Source organism: Galeopterus variegatus, unplaced genomic scaffold (assembly GCF_000696425.1).
Source record: "Galeopterus variegatus unplaced genomic scaffold, G_variegatus-3.0.2 Scaffold92, whole genome shotgun sequence".
Lineage (NCBI taxonomy): Eukaryota > Metazoa > Chordata > Mammalia > Dermoptera > Cynocephalidae > Galeopterus > Galeopterus variegatus.
This window is the reverse complement of record NW_007726203.1, coordinates 993285-1012189: the sequence shown is the minus strand read 5'-3', so window position 1 is coordinate 1012189 and position 18905 is coordinate 993285. Positions and strand designations below refer to the sequence as shown.

Here is an 18905-nt window from a genome sequence, read left to right as displayed (position 1 = left end):
AATGCAGGGTATCACATGGTGAGGGCTGAGCAAGAGTGTGCTCAACGGGCTGCTGCTGCTTATAAAGCCACTAGTGCCACCCCCATGATAACCCATCATCCATTCATGAGGGCAGTGCCCTCGTGGCCCAGTCACCTCCCAGATGCCCCACCTTTTAACACTGCCACATTGAGGATTAAGCTTCTGCATGAGCTTGGAGGGAGCACATGTTCAGTACATAGCAGTGGACCTCTCTCAGCCCCTGGGCCTGTGGGTGGTCAGCCCATGGTGAATCTGCTCAGCTGGGTCCGGGATGCCAGGCCTCCTGGACAGGGCTGGGAGGACTGTAATTTGCACCTGCGAAGGGGAAATGCATACCTGACTCATCAAGGGCGTTCCGTGCTTGGATGCTGTTCACACATGGCATGTGGCTTCTTCCTAACACCAGGTTAAATGCACGAAGCCGCTGTTGGAACTACTTGTGGCACAAAGAATTTGTGTTTGTATACAAATTGTGAACTTGTATCTCTTCTCGATCTCAGAATTTGAGATGTGGGCACCTGCCCCATCACCATGTTATACACAGGGCAGAGCTACCAATGTAGGATGGAAAAGCCAAACTCCATTCATGTTCTGAAGCTTTGGGATGTCTTAAAAACACATTTAATCTTGCTCCAGGTCTAACTCAGTCATGTGGTTCTTTAGCTGCATAATGTTCCATGATTCAGGTATACCATAACTTAACATCTGCTTTGTTATCATGCACTCATGTTTTTCCCCCCAAAATATGCTAATAAACATCCTTCTGGAAAACTCTTTGTCCAGATCTCCAATGACCCCCCTCAGGATAGATTCCAATAGTGGAGTAATTATTACCAAATTATCTTCTAGAAAAGAGGAGCAGCCTCACTTCCCATCAGCAGGATAGGAGAGTGTCCATTGTGTTCCACAGCTGCAGCTTTGAGTAGATTTTTTTCACTGTTTGTGTATGTAATGGGCGAATGCGCCACACAGCGGTTTGATCAACATTGTGCATTTCTTCCCACTCCTACCAGCGGGAGGCAGGATGTTTTCAACACCTATTTTTTTAAAAAAAAGGCCAGGGAGCCAAACCATATGAACCTAACTTTTATTTTTTTTTAAATGGCATTGCAAGGCATTAACCTTCTTTTCCCCCTCCCCCATTCTACACAGAGGTGATTCTTTAGGAACAAATTGTCTAGAAAGCCACTGAGAAGCAACTGATTGCTGTGGGTCTTTTTTTCAGGTTTGAAAGTCTTTTTGCTAAGCTGGAGAAGAAGCAGGAGAAGTTGGGCATTGCCAGCTTTGGGGCTTCAGTGACCACCATGGAGGAAGTCTTCCTGCGGTCAGTAAAGCGGGTTTCAATCAGCCTCAGGCTCAGAGCTGTGGGTGGGCTGTCCAAAGTACAGCCATACGGCAGGCACCTTGGTTAGGATCTCGACACCCCTGTGAGCGGGGAGGTGCAGCCTGGGGTGGGGGCAGGGCAGTGGCCGCCGTCAGAGCCCTGAGTTCGGATCATGATTGTTACTAACCCTTGCACACACGGGAAACAGCAGCTTGCACATCAGAAGTGTGTGCGGGCTTCCCCAGGAGGGACCGACCATCTACCCTGTGGTGTCAGGGCAGAGCAGAGGCTGGCCAAGTGCTTCTTAGGTTTAGGTAATCCTGGGGGAAACCTACATCCATCACGAAAGTGTGAAATTTAGCATCAGACCCTCAGAAATACAGGGTGGGCTCCAAGTGATTCATGCATTTATCAGGTATTTCTTGAATGCTAATTTGGCAGTTATAGTGCTAAGAACTAGACATAAAAATAAATGTGAGGTAGATATTTTTCCTTGAGGAAACCATGGCCTAGAAGAGGCAACAGAACAAGTGATTTAAGAGCAGGGCCACATTGTGCTTGATCTGGGGACCAACAGGAAAGGCCAGCGTGGCCACAGGGAAGCCAGCAGGGACAGGAGGCCCCAACTCAGGAACAGAGACCCACTGAAACCAGGTCAGGAGTTGGGCACGAGGAGGCGTCACTCGCTGACCCTTGTCCAGCACAAGGCCTAGCACAGAGTGGCCATCAGTGAATAAAGGAAGCATGAACAACCTGGCATCAGCAGCACCTGGGGATCAGGCCCGAGTTGCTCCTGCTGTGTCTCAGCAGCCATGGGACCTTCCCCTTCTGAGTTTGTTGGGGTCTTAGGCCTCTGTCCCCTCTCACAATCAGCACATGGCCCAACCTGGCCTCTAGCCCCCTGTCCTCGTGCCTCAGCTCCAGGCCCCACACCTGACGGTGATCTCTCCTAGCTCCTAGTCTCAGGAGAACAGCAGTTAGAGGCTCTGACCAGCCCATCCAGGCAAATTAGATGGGAGCAGGGCAGTTTTGATTTGAAGGGAATGTTGGTGAGATGGCAATGTGTGATGTCTCTGACCCAAGTCTGTGGCCTGGGTCGTGAAAGATAACAAGACAGGGAAAGTCCGGTGATGGTGGAGGATTCTGGGTGTGAGTCCCGCACGGGAAAAGGGAGGCAGGCGGGTGGGTCCTCCACAGCCTCAGCTCTGTTTCATAATCAGCAGGAGCTGAAAGAGGGGTTTGTGTTTGTGTTTTGGGTTTTTTTGTTTTTTAAAGATGACCGGTAAGGGGATCTTAACCCTTGACTTGGTGTTATCAGCACCACGCTCACCCAGTGAGCGAACCGGCCATCCCTATATGAGATCCGAACCTGTGGCCTTGGTGTTATCAGCACCGCACTCTCCAAGTGAGCCACAGGCCGGCCCATGTTTGTGTTTTTAAATAATAGCTTTATTGAGGTATAATTTACATCACATAAAAAAACCACCTCTCAATGTGTACATTCATTCAGTGTTTTTAGTATATTCGCTCAGTTTTGCAACCATTACCACAGTTAATTCCAGAACATTTTCATCCTCACCGCCCCCCCGCAAAAAAAACCCATCCCCAGCAGCGCTCACTCCCATCCACCTGCCCCAGTTCCTGGCCACCACCAGTCTACTTTCTGACTGTATGAATTTGCCTGTTGTGGACATTCTGTATAAATGGAATCACACAAGACTTAGTTTTCTGTGTCTGGCATCTTTCACTGAGCATCATGTTTTCCAGATTCACGCGTGTGGTAGCGTGTGTCAGTGCTTCAGTCCTTTCTATGGCTGAATAGCAGTTCCTTATCTGGATAGACCACACTTTGTTTTTCCACTTATTAATTGAGGGACATGTAGTTTGTCTCCACTTTTTTGGCTGTTATGAACCATGCTGCTGTGAGCATTTTGTGTACAACTTTCTGTGTGGACATGTCTTATTTCTCTGGGGCATGTACTTAGAGTGTGTTATATGGCAACTATGTTGAATCTTCTGTCACTGCATTCATGACAAGTATCCATTCTTCTTTGAGGGCTACTGTCAGAAGCATTAAAATAGAAGAATTCTATTGGCTTCATTAGCTTCCTCATTCATTCATTCATTCATTCATTCCTTTGTCCACTCAGTGACCATTTAGGGAACCCCACCTGTGTGCAGCCGAGCAAGGTCCAGGGCAGAGAGACAACCAGACAGGGCCCCTGCCTCTAAGAACCTTCCCGTCTCACTAGGAAGGCAGCATTTATAACCGGGGCATGACAGGGATATCATGCCCATGAAAGCACCAACCCTGGGGATCTCTGGTGGCTCACAGGCTTCAGTGCGGCTCCAGCATGGCCCGACACCAGGCACCTGCCACAGGATCTGTGAGCCCTGCCACCTGCCCTCCCTCCACACCCATCCCTGTCATGACTGTTCTGGGGCTGTCCCTCCTGGAGCATGGTTGTCTGCCTCCCACTCTCACCTTGGCAGCAAGTGCCCCTGGCCCACATCTTCCCATAGCCAGTTGCTGGCTGCATGATGAGCCCTCCCAATGCCACCATCACACCTTGAGCCCTGTATTAGTCTATTTTTGTTGCTTATAACAAAGCACACTGAACTGGGTGATTTATAAAGAAAATGAAATTTATTTGCTTGCAGTTTCTGAGGCTAGGAAATCCAAAGTCCATCTGGTGGTGGCAACAGTGACCCAGGGGTCTCACACTGCTAGATGGTGGAAGCAGAGAGAGCAGAGAGAGAGACAGACAGACTCTCCTCTTCTTTTAAAGCCCTCAGAACCACGCCCCTGACCACCATTTTTAATCCATTCACTACTGCATGGTCCTACAATCCAATCACCTCTTCAAGGCGCCACCTTTCAATTACCATAATAGGATTTCCTACCCTCTTAGCAGTTACAGTGGGGCTAAGTTTCTTTTCTTTTTTTTTTTTTTTTTTCCTTTTTGTCTTTTTTCGTGACTGGTAACGGGATCGCAACCCTCAGTGTCGCGCCCGCACTGCACTCAACCAGTGAGCGGACTGGTCTCTATATGGGATCCAAACCCTCGGCAGGAGCGCCGCCGCACTCCCAAGCGCTGCACTCTACCGAGTGCGCCACCGAGCCGGCCCAAAGTTTCTAATACATAAAAACTTGGGGACACAATTCAAGCTTCAGGGAGTTTTGGGGTGACATAATTCAATCCACTACAAGGCCCCTGCTGTCCCTCTTGAATGCTGACTCCCTGGGCCACCTCCCTGTGAGAATTGGGTCCTTATGGGTAGGGGCCCTATCCAGTTGTCTCTCCCCCTGGGTCTTGCTCAGCTGCGTACAGAAGGTATTCCAGCGATATTTATTGATGAATGAATGAATGAGAGAATGAATGGACAAGCCAGTGAATCTGAGCTGCTGCTCTACTTCACTACCTCTGATGACAGCCCTCTTTCCGCCTCTCCTCCCCTCCTCAGTGGAACAGTAGCTTCACTTCCCCCACCCTGGGAGCTGGAGTGACTAGTGCGTTGTGTTTTGGCACAGGGTTGGTAAGCTGGTAGACACCAGCATGGACATCCAAGCTATCCAGCTGCCTGCCCTGCAGTACCAGCACGAGAGGCGAGCGAGTGACTGGGCCGTGGACAGCAACCTGTGCGGGGTGATGGACCCGACTGACGGCATTGGTGCCCTCATTGAGGAGGAGCATGCAGCCATCAAGCTGAACACTGGGGTGAGCTCCATGGGCCGGGGCTACACACTGGCCAACTTGGGAAGGTGACATGGAGGGGACATGGTCCATGAGGACAGAGGTGGCCTTTGGGAGAGTTGGTGCACCAGGCAGAGGGAAGATTACAGCTCATGCTTTGTGGGTTGACAGGGAGAAGAGAAACGGGGAGCATTTTAATCGAGCAGGTGACATTTCTTTATGTCCTACCTTAGGCACTTCCGAATAAGAAGGAGTGTCTCCTCACCACACCACCAGGGCTCAGCTTACCAAGAGCTTGCCCTGTGCCCAGCCTTGCGCTAAAAAGGCTTTACAGCAGCTTGATGAGGCAGAGGGTAGTACTGTTCCCATTTTACAGACAGGAAACTGAGACCTGGGCCAAAGTCGAATGGCCAGCTGATGACAGAACTAGGGCTGGTCCTTGGTCGGCCTTACCCCATATCCCCAAGACTCTCAGCACGTAGAAGACTGTGAAGGGAAGGTCTTGGAGAGTAAGGGCAGTTAGTCCAGGTAGGGGTGGGGAGGTCTGTCTGGCTAGGTATGCATTTGCTGGGTCAGGGCCCTCCTGCATGGGCGTGGTGGAGTCTCTGGTGAGGAGTGGGTCCCTAATGTCCTGCGGCAATAAAAAAGAATCTGCCCTGCCCCCACAGCTGTGCAAGACCCCCAAGAGCCCATGTGCAGGCCCACATTGGGACCTGCAGGGACAGCACACACATGCTCTTGTGTCATTTACGGAGCTCCTCCCATAGCCCCTGTGAGTGGCCCCGATTGCTGCTGGTGTGGCCGCCTGTGCTCATGTGAGCCAAAGGCCCCAGGCTGGTGCCACTTGGGGGCAGGGCCTGCTGCTGGTGGGTGGGGTCAGACGCTGGCTCCTGAGTGATGTCATCGTTGCCTGCATCTCCTCTGTTGCAGCTTGCGCTCCACTGCCAGCAATTCTGGGCCATGTTCCTGAAGAAGGCCATGTACAGCTGGCGGGAGTGGAAGATGGTGGCAGCCCAGGTCCTGGTCCCTCTGACCTGCCTCACCCTGGCCCTCCTGGCCATCAACTACTCCTCCGAGATCCTTGACGACCCCATCCTGAAGCTGACCTTGGGCGAGTATGGCAGAACCATCGTGCCATTTTCAGTCCCTGGGACCTCTCGGCTGGACCAGCAGCTGTCGGAGCATCTGAAAGACATGCTGCAGGGTGAGGGGCAGGAGCCCCGTGAGGTGCTGGGTAAGGGCCATCCCTGGGGGCCAGGGGCCACATTGCGCAGTTGGAGCCTGCTTGTCCACTGCGGCACTGTGGACATCTGGGGTGGAGGGTTCCGTGCTGCCCTGTGCACTGGAGGATGGTTAGCAGCATCTCTGGCATTGTCCCCACCCTGTCATGACCATCAAAAATGCCTCCAGACATGGCCCAGGTGGAGAATCATAGCACTGAGTCAGAGGAAGTGCCTGAGGAGGCCAGAGACACAGACACGTCGCCAGGCTGAACTGCCAGGCACTCATGCACTGAAGCTGTGCTTTCCAGGACCTTTCTTAAAATGCAAAAGTTCATCATCTTTATGGTACCTTTTCTCTGTTTACGAGGCTGGTCACAATATGCCCACGTGTGACATGGTGTTTCCTTCCAATGTCTTAAAACTCACAACTCTCTGAGTCTCTAGGAACAGGGACCATTTTCTGGTTAAAGGGATGGTGCTGGAGGTTTTCGCATTTTACTGCTCCCCCAACTTCCTGATCAGCAGCTTTAAGGTTCAGGACACTGAATGAGGACAAACTCTTGGCAAAAATTAGGTTCCTGTTAGGAAAAAGTTGGCTGTGCTGGCAGCTTGGAGCGTGCTGGCCCTGTGGTAGGTGCTGCTGCCCAGGCGGGAATCCTGCAGCCCCAAGTCCCAACTCGGCCACACCTGTGACCGAGAGCCTGATGAGCCACACGGAGGCAGCACACACCCTTGCCATCTCCCTGCGTCCCCTGACTCTGCTGTTGCTTCCCAGGTGACCTGGAGGAGTTCCTCATCTTCAGGGCCTCGGTGGAGGGGGGCGGCTTTAACGAGCGGTGCCTCGTGGCAACGTCCTTCAGAGATGTAGGCGAGCGGACGGTCGTCACTGCCCTGTTCAACAACCAGGCCTACCACTCCGCAGCCACCGCGCTGGCCATTGTGGACAACCTCCTATTGAAGCTGCTGTGCGGCCCTCAGGCCTCCATCGTGGTTTCCAACTACCCCCAGCCCCGGAGCACCCTGCAGGCCGCCAAGGACCAGTTCAGCGAGTACGTGCCCCACCCTGCCTGCCCCGCCTGCCCTGGCAGGACCCCCACCAGGACTGACCGCCTGGGTACTGCAGGGACCCATAGAAGGGTGAAGCATGATTTCTGTCCTCTAGAAGCTGCTCGTTCTCGACCAGGGGGTCCCAGCCCACACGCTGCCAGCCTTCCATTCCCTCCCTTTCCTCTGGCAGTTGAGGAGGGCCCATCCACTCCCACGCAGTCCTCTCAGTACCTCTGAGGACGCAGTGGATGGCTGTGCCTTCTCCTCCCACATCCACACCTGGCTTCTGCCAGCCCTGTCCTCACCCCATTACTCTCCCCAGGGAGTGACCTGGTACAGTCATGACCAGGACAGTTCCCCTGCTGTGTGCATAAGCCAAGGAGATGCAGGGAGAGGACTGCAGAACTCCCTGTCCATCGGTGACCTTTTCATGCCATTGTGCAGGCAGGGCTGGTTGTCCTTCACCCCAGTCACAGAGCCCCCAAAACTCTAGGCACCACCAGAGTAAGCAGAAGTTCTGCTGACTTCAGAACAGCCGCTCTGCCTCAGGGCATTCAGTTAGTACAGGATACTTTTGTCTCTGTCCCCATTCTCGACTGTGCCCTGGACCTTGTGACGTCTTCCTCCCCCGTCTCTTCGCTCCCATCCCTGCCCCAGAAGCAGAGAAGCAGGGGCAGTCCTCTGTTCTCCCTGATATGTCAGGAACAGACGAGGACAAACACTAGTGGTGGGGGCGACTGCAGGGCCCTGAGGTGACTGCAGTGTGCTGGGAGACCTTCAGGGTGGGGACGGGGCCTAAAGGGGCTCCCTGCTTGGTGGGCTGCTGGCTGGCTGAGGAGTTCAGGCTTGTTATGGTGACAGTGGACCAGGCAGAAGGATCTTTTTGTTTTATTTTAAACAGCTTTAGGAGATGTCATTCACTCACCATACAATTCATGCATTTATAGTATCCAGTTGAATGCTGTTGGTGTGTTCACGGAGTTGTGGGACCATCACAATGCAGCTTTGTTGAACACTCTTATCACCCCCAAAAAGAAACCCCACACCCATGAGTAGTCACTCCCCGTTCTCCCATCTCCCAGCCCCTGGCAATTGCTCATCTACTTCATCTCTACAGATTTGGTGTGCTGCATGTTTCATAGAAACGGAATCACATGTGACCTTTTTTTTCACTTAGCATGATGTTTTCAAGGTTTATCCATCTTCTTTTTTTTTTTTTCCTTTTTGTCTTTTTTACTGACTGGCAACGGGATCGCAACCCTCGGTGTTGCACCCGCACCGCACTCAGCCAGTGAGCGGGAACCGGTCTCCACATGGGATCCGAACCTTCGGTGGGAGCGCCGCCGCGCTCCCAAGCGGCGCACTCTCCAGTGTGCCACCGGGCCGGCCCAAGGTTTATCCATCTTCTATCATTATTGCTTCGTTCCTTTCTCTTTTTTGCCAAATAATATTTCATTGTCCCAGTACCATTTGTTGAAACAGGAGGTTTTAAAGCAACAGAATAATGCTGTCAGAGCCCGTTTCTGGAAGGTGTTGCTAGCAACCCAGTATAGAATGTAGAATGCACTTGGGAGGGGAGTTTAGCTACTGCACCAGTCCTGCCCCAGCTGACAACAGGGGTCTGAGCTGGAGCAGTGCAGAGAATGAGGGGGAGGGTCTCCACAGGAGACCTGGCAAAAGGCAGAGGGATCAGTGATGCTAACGTCTTAGGTGTATGCAGGGTGGGTGGCTCAAAGACTCATTGAAGGAGACGGAGAGGGACACTGCCATCAATTAGGACAGAAGGAGCCATTCTCAGAGGGCATGGGGATTTTTCTGGTGCTGAGACTCCCCATGGCTCTAGTGGTCTCCCATGACCCCTTTTAGCAGTTTGGCTACTACACTACATGCTTTGGACAGTAATGACCAAGGACCCCTTCTTCCCGCTGTCCAGGCACGCTGTGCTCTTGCCCTGACATGCCCTGTCCCCACAGGGGCCGGAAGGGATTTGACATCGCTCTCAACCTACTCTTTGCCATGGCATTCTTGGCCAGCACATTCTCCATCCTGGCAGTCAGTGAGAGGGCCGTCCAGGCCAAGCACGTCCAGTTTGTGAGCGGGGTCCACGTGGCTACTTACTGGCTCTCTGCTCTGGTGTGGGACCTTATCTCCTTTCTCGTCCCCAGTCTGCTGCTGCTGGTGAGTGCTGGACAGTGCTGGGATCCTTCCCCTGCAGACCACAGGGTCTTTCCTGGGGGATGCTGCACAGAGCCAGAACCAGCTGGGAAGTATAGGTTGGCAGCTCAGCCCCCAACTCCAGAAGGACGGTTGGAAATTCCCTCGCAGTTTCCGCCTCTGCCCCCTCTTGGGCAGGCAGAGCCAGATGCCCTAGTTGCAGCTCCATGTGAAGTGGAGAAGGAGAGACTGTTGGTCAGAGAGGATCCCAGCGCAGAAAGCCACCACGGTGGCTGCACACGGCCTGTGGGGCTGGTGAGGGTTTAAGGATCTTCAGCTGCTCCTGTTGGTCCCCTCCCCCGCCCTGTGAGTGGTGCACTGCCCATGGCGCACACTGAGCCAGCCTCACCTGTGCCACTGCAGGTGGTGTTCAGAGCCTTTGATGTGCATGCCTTCACACGGGACGGCCATGCGGCCGACACGCTGCTGCTGCTCCTGCTGTATGGCTGGGCTATCATCCCACTCATGTACCTGATGAACTTCCTCTTCTCGGGGGCGGCCACTGCCTACACCAGGCTGACCATCTTCAACATCCTGTCGGGCATCGCCACCTTCCTCATGGTTACCATCATGCGCATCCCAGGTGGGAGCATGGAGACCCCTGCCCCGGCCGCCCACAGAGCACAAAGGCAGAATGTGGGCACGGGGCCCAGGTTGCACTCTCTGGCCCCTCCACCCAAGATGGCCCTGCTCGGTCAGCCTCAGCCACGGCCAGCTTTGGGGCATCCCCTCCCCTGTGTGGTTCTGGCAGAGCTGGGAAGGACTGCCCAGAAGAGGCCCTGCCCCTGGAAGTGTCTGATCTGTGGGGGATGCCTGAGGACCTGCCTTCCCTGACTGGACCTCAGGAGACAGTTATAGTGTGTCCTCCAGTGCTAACTGGTCTGTACCTCCCCACCATAGCGGTAAAACTGGAAGAACTTTCCAGAACCCTGGACCACGTGTTCCTGGTGCTGCCCAACCACTGCCTGGGAATGGCAGTCAGCAGCTTCTATGAGAACTACGAGACAAGGAGGTACTGCACCTCCTCTGAGGTCGCCGCCCACTACTGCAGGAAATTCAGTGAGTGTCCCACCTTCCACCCGGCAGCCAGAGTGTCCTCGGGACAGCGCCTGCCGAGGGGCATCCCCGGCAGGGGACTCCTCTGTGTTCTGAGCAGCCTGGTGCCCATCTGTGTCGCCCGCTCTGTCCCACTCAGCCCTCTCACTCCAGCCATATGCTCTGGACCCTGAGTTGGTCTCTGCTCCTCCCACCTGTCCCAGTGTCCTGGGGCATCTGTAACAAGGAACCACAGACTAGGGGCTTAAACAACAGAAATGCATTCTCACAGTTCTGGAAGCCAGACGTGCAAAATCAAGGTGTGGGCAGGGGCCTGCTCCCTCTGCAGGTTCAAGCAGAGGGCCCTTCCTGCCTCTTCGGCCCTGGTGGCTCCAGGCTTTTCTGGGCTTGTGACACATCTACTCCAGTCTCTGCCTCTGTCTTCACACAGCCACCTCCCCATGTGTCTGTCTCAAATCTGCTCTGTCTTTCCCTTATAGAGACACTAGTCACTGGATTCAGGACCCACCCTAAATCTGGCACATCACCTTAAGACCCTTAACTAATTACCTTCACAGGCCCCGTTTCTAAACAAGGTCACGTTCACAGGTTCAGGGGGTTAGGACTTGAATCTATCTTTTGGGGGCCACCATCACACCCCCCATCCCCACTTCCTCACCTGGAGCAGTCCCCGTAATGCACCAGCTCAGCAGAGGCCTGTCTGCAGGCAGGTCCCATCTCAGTACTAGCCCTGCCCGACACTGCCCCGGCCCTGGGTCTGTGATTGCTCGTTCCCTGCTGTCCCCTCTCTAAGCCGCTGCACCTCGAGGGCGGGCAGACATTCTGTCTTCACATCTCAGCACGGTCCTGGCTTGGAGACAGGCACATGCGTGAGCAAGTGAGAGCAGCAGGATTGGTCCTGCATCACAGGCATGACAGGTGCCTCATGTGACAAAATCCCGGTGAAGCCTGGGAAGTCCTGAGGCTTCCGCAGGGCATTGAAAGACAAAGGGCACGCCCCAGGAAGAGGCATGTGGGGCCTCCATGAGGGGACCAGGGCACAGGCGCCTCATGTGGCCTAAGGAGCAGAGAGGAGGCCAGGAAACCGGGAGGACAAGGGTGCACAGACCACATTGCAGCGTTTCCTCGCCCCACACAGATATCAAGTACCAGGAGAGCTTCTACGCGTGGCACGCCCCGGGAGTCGGCAGGTTCGTGGCCTCCATGGCCGCCTCAGGGTGTGCCTACCTCACCCTGCTCTTCCTCATCGAGACCAACCTGCTGTGGAAACTGAGGACCTTCATCTGTGCCTTCCAGAGGAGGCGGGAGCTGGTGAGTGGCTCCTCCCCATGCATGGCCCGGGGACAAGGGGCAGCCTTGGCCTACCTCTCCACCCAGCAGCTCATGTGTCCTTGTAGCCAACACATGTGGCCTCAGCCTCCCAACATGGCGAAGGTCCAACCTCACAGTCTGTGCTCACAGCCGAGGAAGGGGGTCCCAGCCCTTGCCACTCACAAGGGCAGTCTGAGTCCTGAGTCCTGGGACCCTGGTGCCGTGGAGTCAGGCTGGAGCCTGTGGCCCTTCTCAGCAGTGTCTCTGCCTGGGCCACCCAGCGCCTGGAGTGGGGGACGTGGGTCCCTCCCTCAGACAAACAAAACCTGTTGAGGTTGCACTGGATACACAGATTAACCCGTGGTGAACTGGCGTCCTTAAAATATCGAGACTTCTCTAAAAAGGCATTTCTTTGCGTGTATTAAAATCTCCTTTTGAGTCCCTGAGCGGAGTTGTGTGATTCCACATGAGTTCGCACAGTTCTTGCTCCTCACGTTTTTTGTGTTTCCAGGATGCTCATTTGAGCCCCTAAGGCCACTCACCTCTTCCTGTGAAAGGTCAGGGTCACAACAAGGGGCTGGGACAGGGTGAGGAGCCTTGGAGACCTTAGTCCCATGAGACCTCCCACACCCACCTCCACCCCTGCTCTTTCTCCCACGGAAGAGGACCGCTGGGGCTGGGATTCACTCGTGCGGTCTTCGTCTTGAACAATTAGACAGAATTGTACAACCGGACGTCAGTGCTTCCTGAGGACCAAGACGTGGCAGAAGAGAGGAACCGAATCCTGGCTCCCAGCCTGGACTCCCTGCTCGACACCCCTCTCGTTATCAAGGAGCTCTCCAAGGTAACACCATGACACAGGCCCTTCTGGCCCCTGGCTGTCCCTGGAGTCCACCTGCACTCCCTGGAAGCATACACCTGCAAGGCACCAGTCTGTGTCCAGGCCTCCTCATTCCAGTGTTTCCTGTCGGTGCCTTGCAGGTGTATGAGCAGCGAGCTCCCTTCCTTGCCGTGGACAAGATCTCCCTGGCAGTCCAGAAAGGGGAGTGCTTCGGCTTGCTGGGTTTCAACGGAGCCGGGAAAACCACAACTTTCAAAATGCTGACTGGGGAGGAAACCATCACATCTGGGGATGCCTTTGTTGGGGGCTACAGCATCAGCGCTGACATCGGGAAGGTGGGTGCAGCCAGGGAGGCCCCACTGCGAGTGAGGCAGGTGTGCTAGAAGGGGTGCCCTGGATGGGGCAACGGGCCATTCTCTGGATCACAGTGGGCACAGCACACGTTCATGAGCAGCACGACAAGGCAGCTGCCAGGGCCTGTGCACCAGCTCCATGGAACTACCATGGACAGACAAACTGGAAGAGACCAGGGAGGGAGGGTCCAGAGACCTCTGCAGGGAGGAGGCTCTTCCTGTAATCCAGCTCCCTCCCTGGGCTGTGTTCCAATCTCAGGTGCGGCAGCGCATCGGCTACTGCCCCCAGTTTGATGCCCTGCTGGACCACATGACTGGCCGGGAGATGCTGGTCATGTATGCACGGCTCCGCGGCATCTCCGAGCGCCACATCGGTGCCTGTGTGGAGAACACACTGCGGGGCCTGCTCCTGGAGCCACATGCCAATAAGCTGGTCAGGACGTACAGGTGGGACCCGCACCTAGCCCGCCTGCTGTGACAGCCCTGCCCAGGCTGGAGTTGGGGTCTCCCTTAGCATAGAGCTAGGGGCGACCACATGGGTCAGCAGCCAGAGCTCCCACACATGGCTCCAGGACCAAGTGGAGATTGGGTAACATGACCATGGCAGCACCAGGTGAGAGGGGCTCCCCTGGTGGTTTCTGTCACCTGGAGACAAGACCACCCGTAGGTACAGACCAGCATTGTCCCTGCTCTACATAGGGCATGGGCCGACCCTTGGGCACAGCTTTCTCTGGGGCTTCCAAGTTTATGGGGCGGGTGTCTAGGCACAGTCACCTGCCTCCTCTTCACCTGGGCACTCTGCAATCACTGAGCATCTGCTGGGACCCCGGGAACCCATGCTAACCATCAGCCTTGCCCCCCACCTGGCACCCTCCCACCCCCAGCGGTGGTAACAAGCGGAAGCTGAGCACTGGCATTGCCCTGATCGGAGAGCCTGCGGTCATCTTCCTGGACGAGCCATCCACTGGCATGGACCCTGTGGCCCGGCGCCTGCTCTGGGACACTGTGGCACGGGCCCGCGAGTCTGGCAAGGCCATCGTCATCACCTCTCACAGGTAGAGCCTGGGTCTCTGCGGATCTGTGGAAGAGCCGGAACTGGGGCTGTGGAAGTGGTGGGCTTGGGAGGGGGCCGGGTGGACAGAAGACCTGTCAGCAGTTAGTGCAGAGCCTGCGAGGAGATTCCCCAGGCCCTGCCCATGGACCACAGTCTGAGCATGGGAATCAGGAATGGCCTGATCTGGGCGTTGACACCTTCTTGTCTGCACAAGGCTTTGACACCCAGGATGGGTGTCAGCATCCCCCAGCCCTCTCTCAGCCTCCACCCCTCTCTCCAGCATGGAGGAGTGTGAGGCCTTGTGTACCCGGCTGGCCATCATGGTGCAGGGTCAGTTCAAGTGCCTGGGCAGCCCCCAGCACCTCAAGAGCAAATTTGGCAGCGGCTACTCCCTGCGGGCCAAGGTCCGGAGTGAAGGGCAGCAGGAGACACTGGAGGAGTTCAAGGCATTTGTGGACTTGACCTTCCCAGGTGTGTGCTGACCCTGGCCACTTCCTCTGGGTGGGCCCTGGGCCTCTGCCTGAGTGTCTCCCAGCTGCTGCACAGAGGGTATCTATGCCTTACCCCTGCCGTGTCCCACATCCTTGACCCCTGGGGCTCAGGACACCTTCCCTTGGCCCTCCAGCCCAGCCTCCACAGTAACATGGTCTCCCCTCCCTGCAGGCAGCGTCCTGGAAGATGAGCACCAAGGGATGGTCCATTACCACCTGCCCGGCCACGACCTCAGCTGGGCAAAGGTAAGCGATGTGGCCCGCCAGGCACTAGCTGGAGATAGAGAAGGTCCCTGCAGGGGTCTCTCCTATGGTACAGACTCTTTCCAAAGAGGAATCACTTTCTACTTCTACTGTAACACTCATCCTAATATCTGCTAGGTTTTGGGTTTTATACCCAAAATATTCGAGTTGGAAGCAATTCGGTACAAAAAAGGAAACCAGCCCAAAAAGGGGATGACTTGCTCAAGGTCATTCTCTGAGCTGGGAACAGAGCCAGTGGGAAGCCAGGCCCCATCCGCACTGGTCCCCTGCAGCAAGCATCCTCCCCGCAGGAACAGACTGACCTCATGGGACTGACTTCTTACTGGGGTCTGGGGCAGGACTGGGCAGTGGTAGGATCTTGGGGGCCTTGCCAGCCCCTTATTGCAGGAGGACTCCCAGGGCCAGCTGAAGAACTTGGACCTGGGGCTCTCTTACCAGGGGCTTTTCTGCCTCTTGAAGGTTTTTGGTATCCTGGAGAAAGCCAAGGAGAAGTACGGAGTGGACGACTACTCTGTGAGCCAGATCTCACTGGAGCAGGTCTTCCTGAGCTTCGCCCACCTGCAGCCACCCGCCACGGAGGAGGGGCGATGAGGAGCTGCCTCGCAGGTGCTGTGCAGGAACAGCGGTGCATCCCATTCCTCCGAGTTTCTCTTGTCCTTTATTTTTAATCACCTTTTCTATGATGGAGGCAAAGAAAACACGGCGGTAATCACAGAATGGCCGTGTGTTGGTGCCCTTATGTGGCCTCAGCATGCAGAGATATCCACTTCCAAAGGTGGACTCTCTGAAACTCCCAGTCCCAGACCAAGAGTGAGTCTGGCAGTCTGTGGGCAGGCCATGGGGCCTTGGGGTGGAGATCTGTCCCAGGAAGGGGCTGCTGCTGACCCAGGGGGGCTGAATTTCTCTGAGTGCTCATGCGGGGAGAGGACCAGTGACATGTCCAAGTTTACACGACACTAAGCTTCCCTGGGGAGGAAGTGGGAAACCAGCAGGGGTGAATTGTAGCAAGAGCCCCAGGCTGCCTGGGACAGACACAAAAGTCGCAAATCACTGTCCATGAAGGGAAGATATCGTCTGTGACTAGGTGCTGAGACCTCAGCCTCCCGGGCAGCCCAGGAAGCACCGTGGAGCTCTGCTCCTTGGGGCACGTATGCTAAGCCAAGGCAAGCTGACCCTGGGCCCAGCACTGTCTTGCTAGAATCTTCTAGGAGCAGCCGGCGCAGGGAGGGAAGGTGGCCAGACTTGGAGCACAGTCTTGTTCCCAGCACTGCACCTGCAAGAAGCCACCAGCCCAGGACAGTCAGGGACCACTACAGGGGCTGCATGGCCACCTCTTGACGATACACTAAACATATTGTGACTCTGTCCAGAAAATAAAGGCTGAGGGGACATGATCAATCTGTGAGTCATACATGAGATGGGGGGTCAGGGGGTTCCATCACTCACCCCCAGTCCAAACACAGGCTCTCGTAACAAGTTCCAGACACACAAAAGCTGGAACTCGCTTTTCCCGATAGGGAGGAAACTTACAGAATCCACTGCCATGCAGTGAAGGAATAGGCCCAAGTCAGAATGGAAAAGCAGTCAGATGCCCACCTGACAGACCCTTAGCCCACAACCAAGAAAAGAGGGTATGAGGAGCATGTGGAGGGTCGCCCGGGGGCGTTAAGCCACTTGCCAGAAAGTTCTTCAGCATCAGCCTTTTTATTCACGCACTTTTGTTTCCTGTTGTTCTCTAGAAGTTTGTGATTCAAATCTCTGCATTTTACATCCTTAGAATTCACAGTTTTATTTATTTATTTTATTTTTTTATTTTTTTTTGTCTTTTTGTCTTTTTTCCGTGTCCGGCAACGGATCGCAACCCTCAGTGTTGCCCCCGTACCGGACCGGGGACCGGCAACAGGATCGCAAGCCTCGGCATTGCTCCCGCGCCTCGCTCAGCCAGTGAGCGGGAACCGGTCTGTATGTGGGATCCGAACCCTTGGACGGGAGCGCTGCCGCGCTTCCCAAGCGGCGCACTTTCCAGTGCGCCACCGGGCCGGCCAAAATTCACAGTTTTATTTATTCATCACTTTGGCCCATTGGGACAACTTCAGGTTTGTGTTTTCATCAGTCTCTGAAAGTTTATGAAAGCCACGAATAGCTTCCAATAGCTTCCATCCTTTTTAAAATTCTTCAAACTATCGTTATTTAGTTCCATGTTATAAAAAGTAAATTTGTGTTTCGCTGTGGCATAAGCACTGCCCAAGAAGGAAAGATCTAAGCGGTGGCCCTGCCACATGTCGGCCTGTGTGGCTGCACTCATGTTGGGTCTGGGGGGCAGGGGAGGAGAAACAGAAGCCGCTGGAGCACATCCGGCCAACAGCCCCACCACAGGGCATCCTTGGACTTGGTGGTGGGTTTTTTTTAAATCGTTTTTTCGGTTTTTTTGTTGTTGTTGTTGTTTTTTGTTTTTCTCGGACTTATTTTTAAGGCCACATGTAAGATGTTTAGGAATCTGTCATTTTTTTTCTTTGATGCCATAAAAAAGGTGTTGGGATCGGCATTTAGGACTGAAGTCACAGCGTATTCGAGGCACACGTGTGAAACCAGACTGCATCGACAGGACTTCGGGGGAGGCTGGCCACCCTCTTGAGGGCAGGACGAAGCTGCCAGCAGGTCTTTAAATCCAGAAATCCTCTTTAGGAAAATGGTCTGCAGCTGTGGAGGGGATGATGCAGGCACAGCTGAGGCCACCACGTGAGGACCAGGATAGGAAGCACGTCCAGTCAGGACCGAACCTGCTGATGGGGTGTCTGCGGAAGGGCCTAAGTCTGCACACAAGCATGGAACTTGGGCGGCTGCAGGGCTGACCTAGTTAGGAGGGACCCCAGCAACAGCTGGAAGGGTCCACTCAGCCTCCCAGTGGAGGCCACTGGAAACCCGGTACTGGAACCAAGAGTCACATGCTGAGACTCCAGAATCTGTAACGTGCAGCTTCAAGAGGACTCAGAGGCTGGAGCCCCAGGACCACCCCCAACTGATCTTTCTTCAGCTGTGGCAGTTCTAAGGCCACGGGAGGGCACGGGCCCACGACCCTGGCACAGGAGTCGCTTCACAGCACCCCCCTCATGACCGCTCTCTAGACCATCTGGCAGGCCCAGCCCTCCAAGGGCTCAGCAGTTAAAGCGAGATCCAGAGATGAGCTCCCGCCTGTGCTGCTCTGCATGGCCTGGCAGGGGGCTCCCATGGGGAAGATGCCCATCCCGGGAGGGGAGGGCAGTGAGGAGGCTGTGACAGTGTGGCTCAGCCACAACACCCGGACCGTGGGTTGCACCCAGTACTTAGGGAAGACCCTGCCATGGGTGGGGCCTTTGCACCTTTAAAGGGGAAGGACTGCCCAGGGGAACAGAGGAGGCAGTCAGGCTTCTCAGCAGGTCACAGGTCAACAGGTCAAAGGGAACCCACCCCTGGGCCACAGGAATGGGCTTGCTACGTGTACCAGAAAACCCCAGATCGTAGTGGTTTTATTATATTTTTTGGTGGCTGGCCAGTACGGGAAACCAAACCCTTGACCTTGATGTTACAAAGCTGTGCTCTAACACAGTGGTTTTTAAAAGATAGAAGTTTAGGGCCGGCCCGGTGGCGCACTGCTACAGTGCGCCACTTGTGAGCACAGCGGCGCTCCCGCCGAGGGTTCGGATCCCACATACAGACCGGTTCCCGCTCACTGGCTGAGCGAGGGGCGGGCGCAGCACCAAGGGTTGCGATCCCGTTGCCGGTCCCGGTCTGGTACCCGGCGCGACACTGAGGGTTGTGTTACGTTGCCAGACACGAAAAAAGACAAAAAGGAAAAAAAAAAAAAAGATAGAAGTTTATTTCTTTTTTATTTCCTCATTGATATTTATTGTATACAATATCCAAGTGCAGTAGAAAAACATTCTTCTCAAGGTCACATGGGATGTTGACCAAGATAGACTACATTCTTGGCCATAAAATGTAAGTTAACTAATTTAAAAGAGTAGAAATTCC

General features: G+C 54.7%; 1 protein-coding gene across 6 annotated transcripts in view; it reads left to right on the top strand.

Moving 5' to 3' along the window:
- Positions 1–18462, top strand: part of ABCA3 (ATP-binding cassette, sub-family A (ABC1), member 3) — a 46341-nt gene extending 27879 nt beyond the window's left edge. For 4 of the 6 annotated variants that reach the window (XM_008581928.1, XM_008581914.1, XM_008581921.1 and 1 more), the window contains 15 exons: positions 1247–1345; positions 4878–5064; positions 5971–6274; positions 7039–7312; positions 9284–9488; positions 9888–10107; positions 10425–10583; positions 11719–11891; positions 12607–12735; positions 12873–13067; positions 13345–13532; positions 13970–14140; positions 14420–14610; positions 14803–14876; positions 15354–16292. In XM_008581928.1, coding sequence (XP_008580150.1) covers positions 1247–1345; positions 4878–5064; positions 5971–6274; positions 7039–7312; positions 9284–9488; positions 9888–10107; positions 10425–10583; positions 11719–11891; positions 12607–12735; positions 12873–13067; positions 13345–13532; positions 13970–14140; positions 14420–14610; positions 14803–14876; positions 15354–15485 — 2701 coding nt within the window. In that variant the 3' untranslated portion in view covers positions 15486–16292. Of the gene's footprint in view, positions 1–1246; positions 1346–4877; positions 5065–5970; positions 6275–7038; positions 7313–9283; positions 9489–9887; positions 10108–10424; positions 10584–11718; positions 11892–12606; positions 12736–12872; positions 13068–13344; positions 13533–13969; positions 14141–14419; positions 14611–14802; positions 14877–15353; positions 16293–17424 lie in introns of those variants that run through there. The other 2 variants (XM_008581907.1, XM_008581900.1) reach the window with 2 other exon arrangements.
- The last annotated feature ends 443 nt before the right edge of the window (positions 18463–18905 follow it).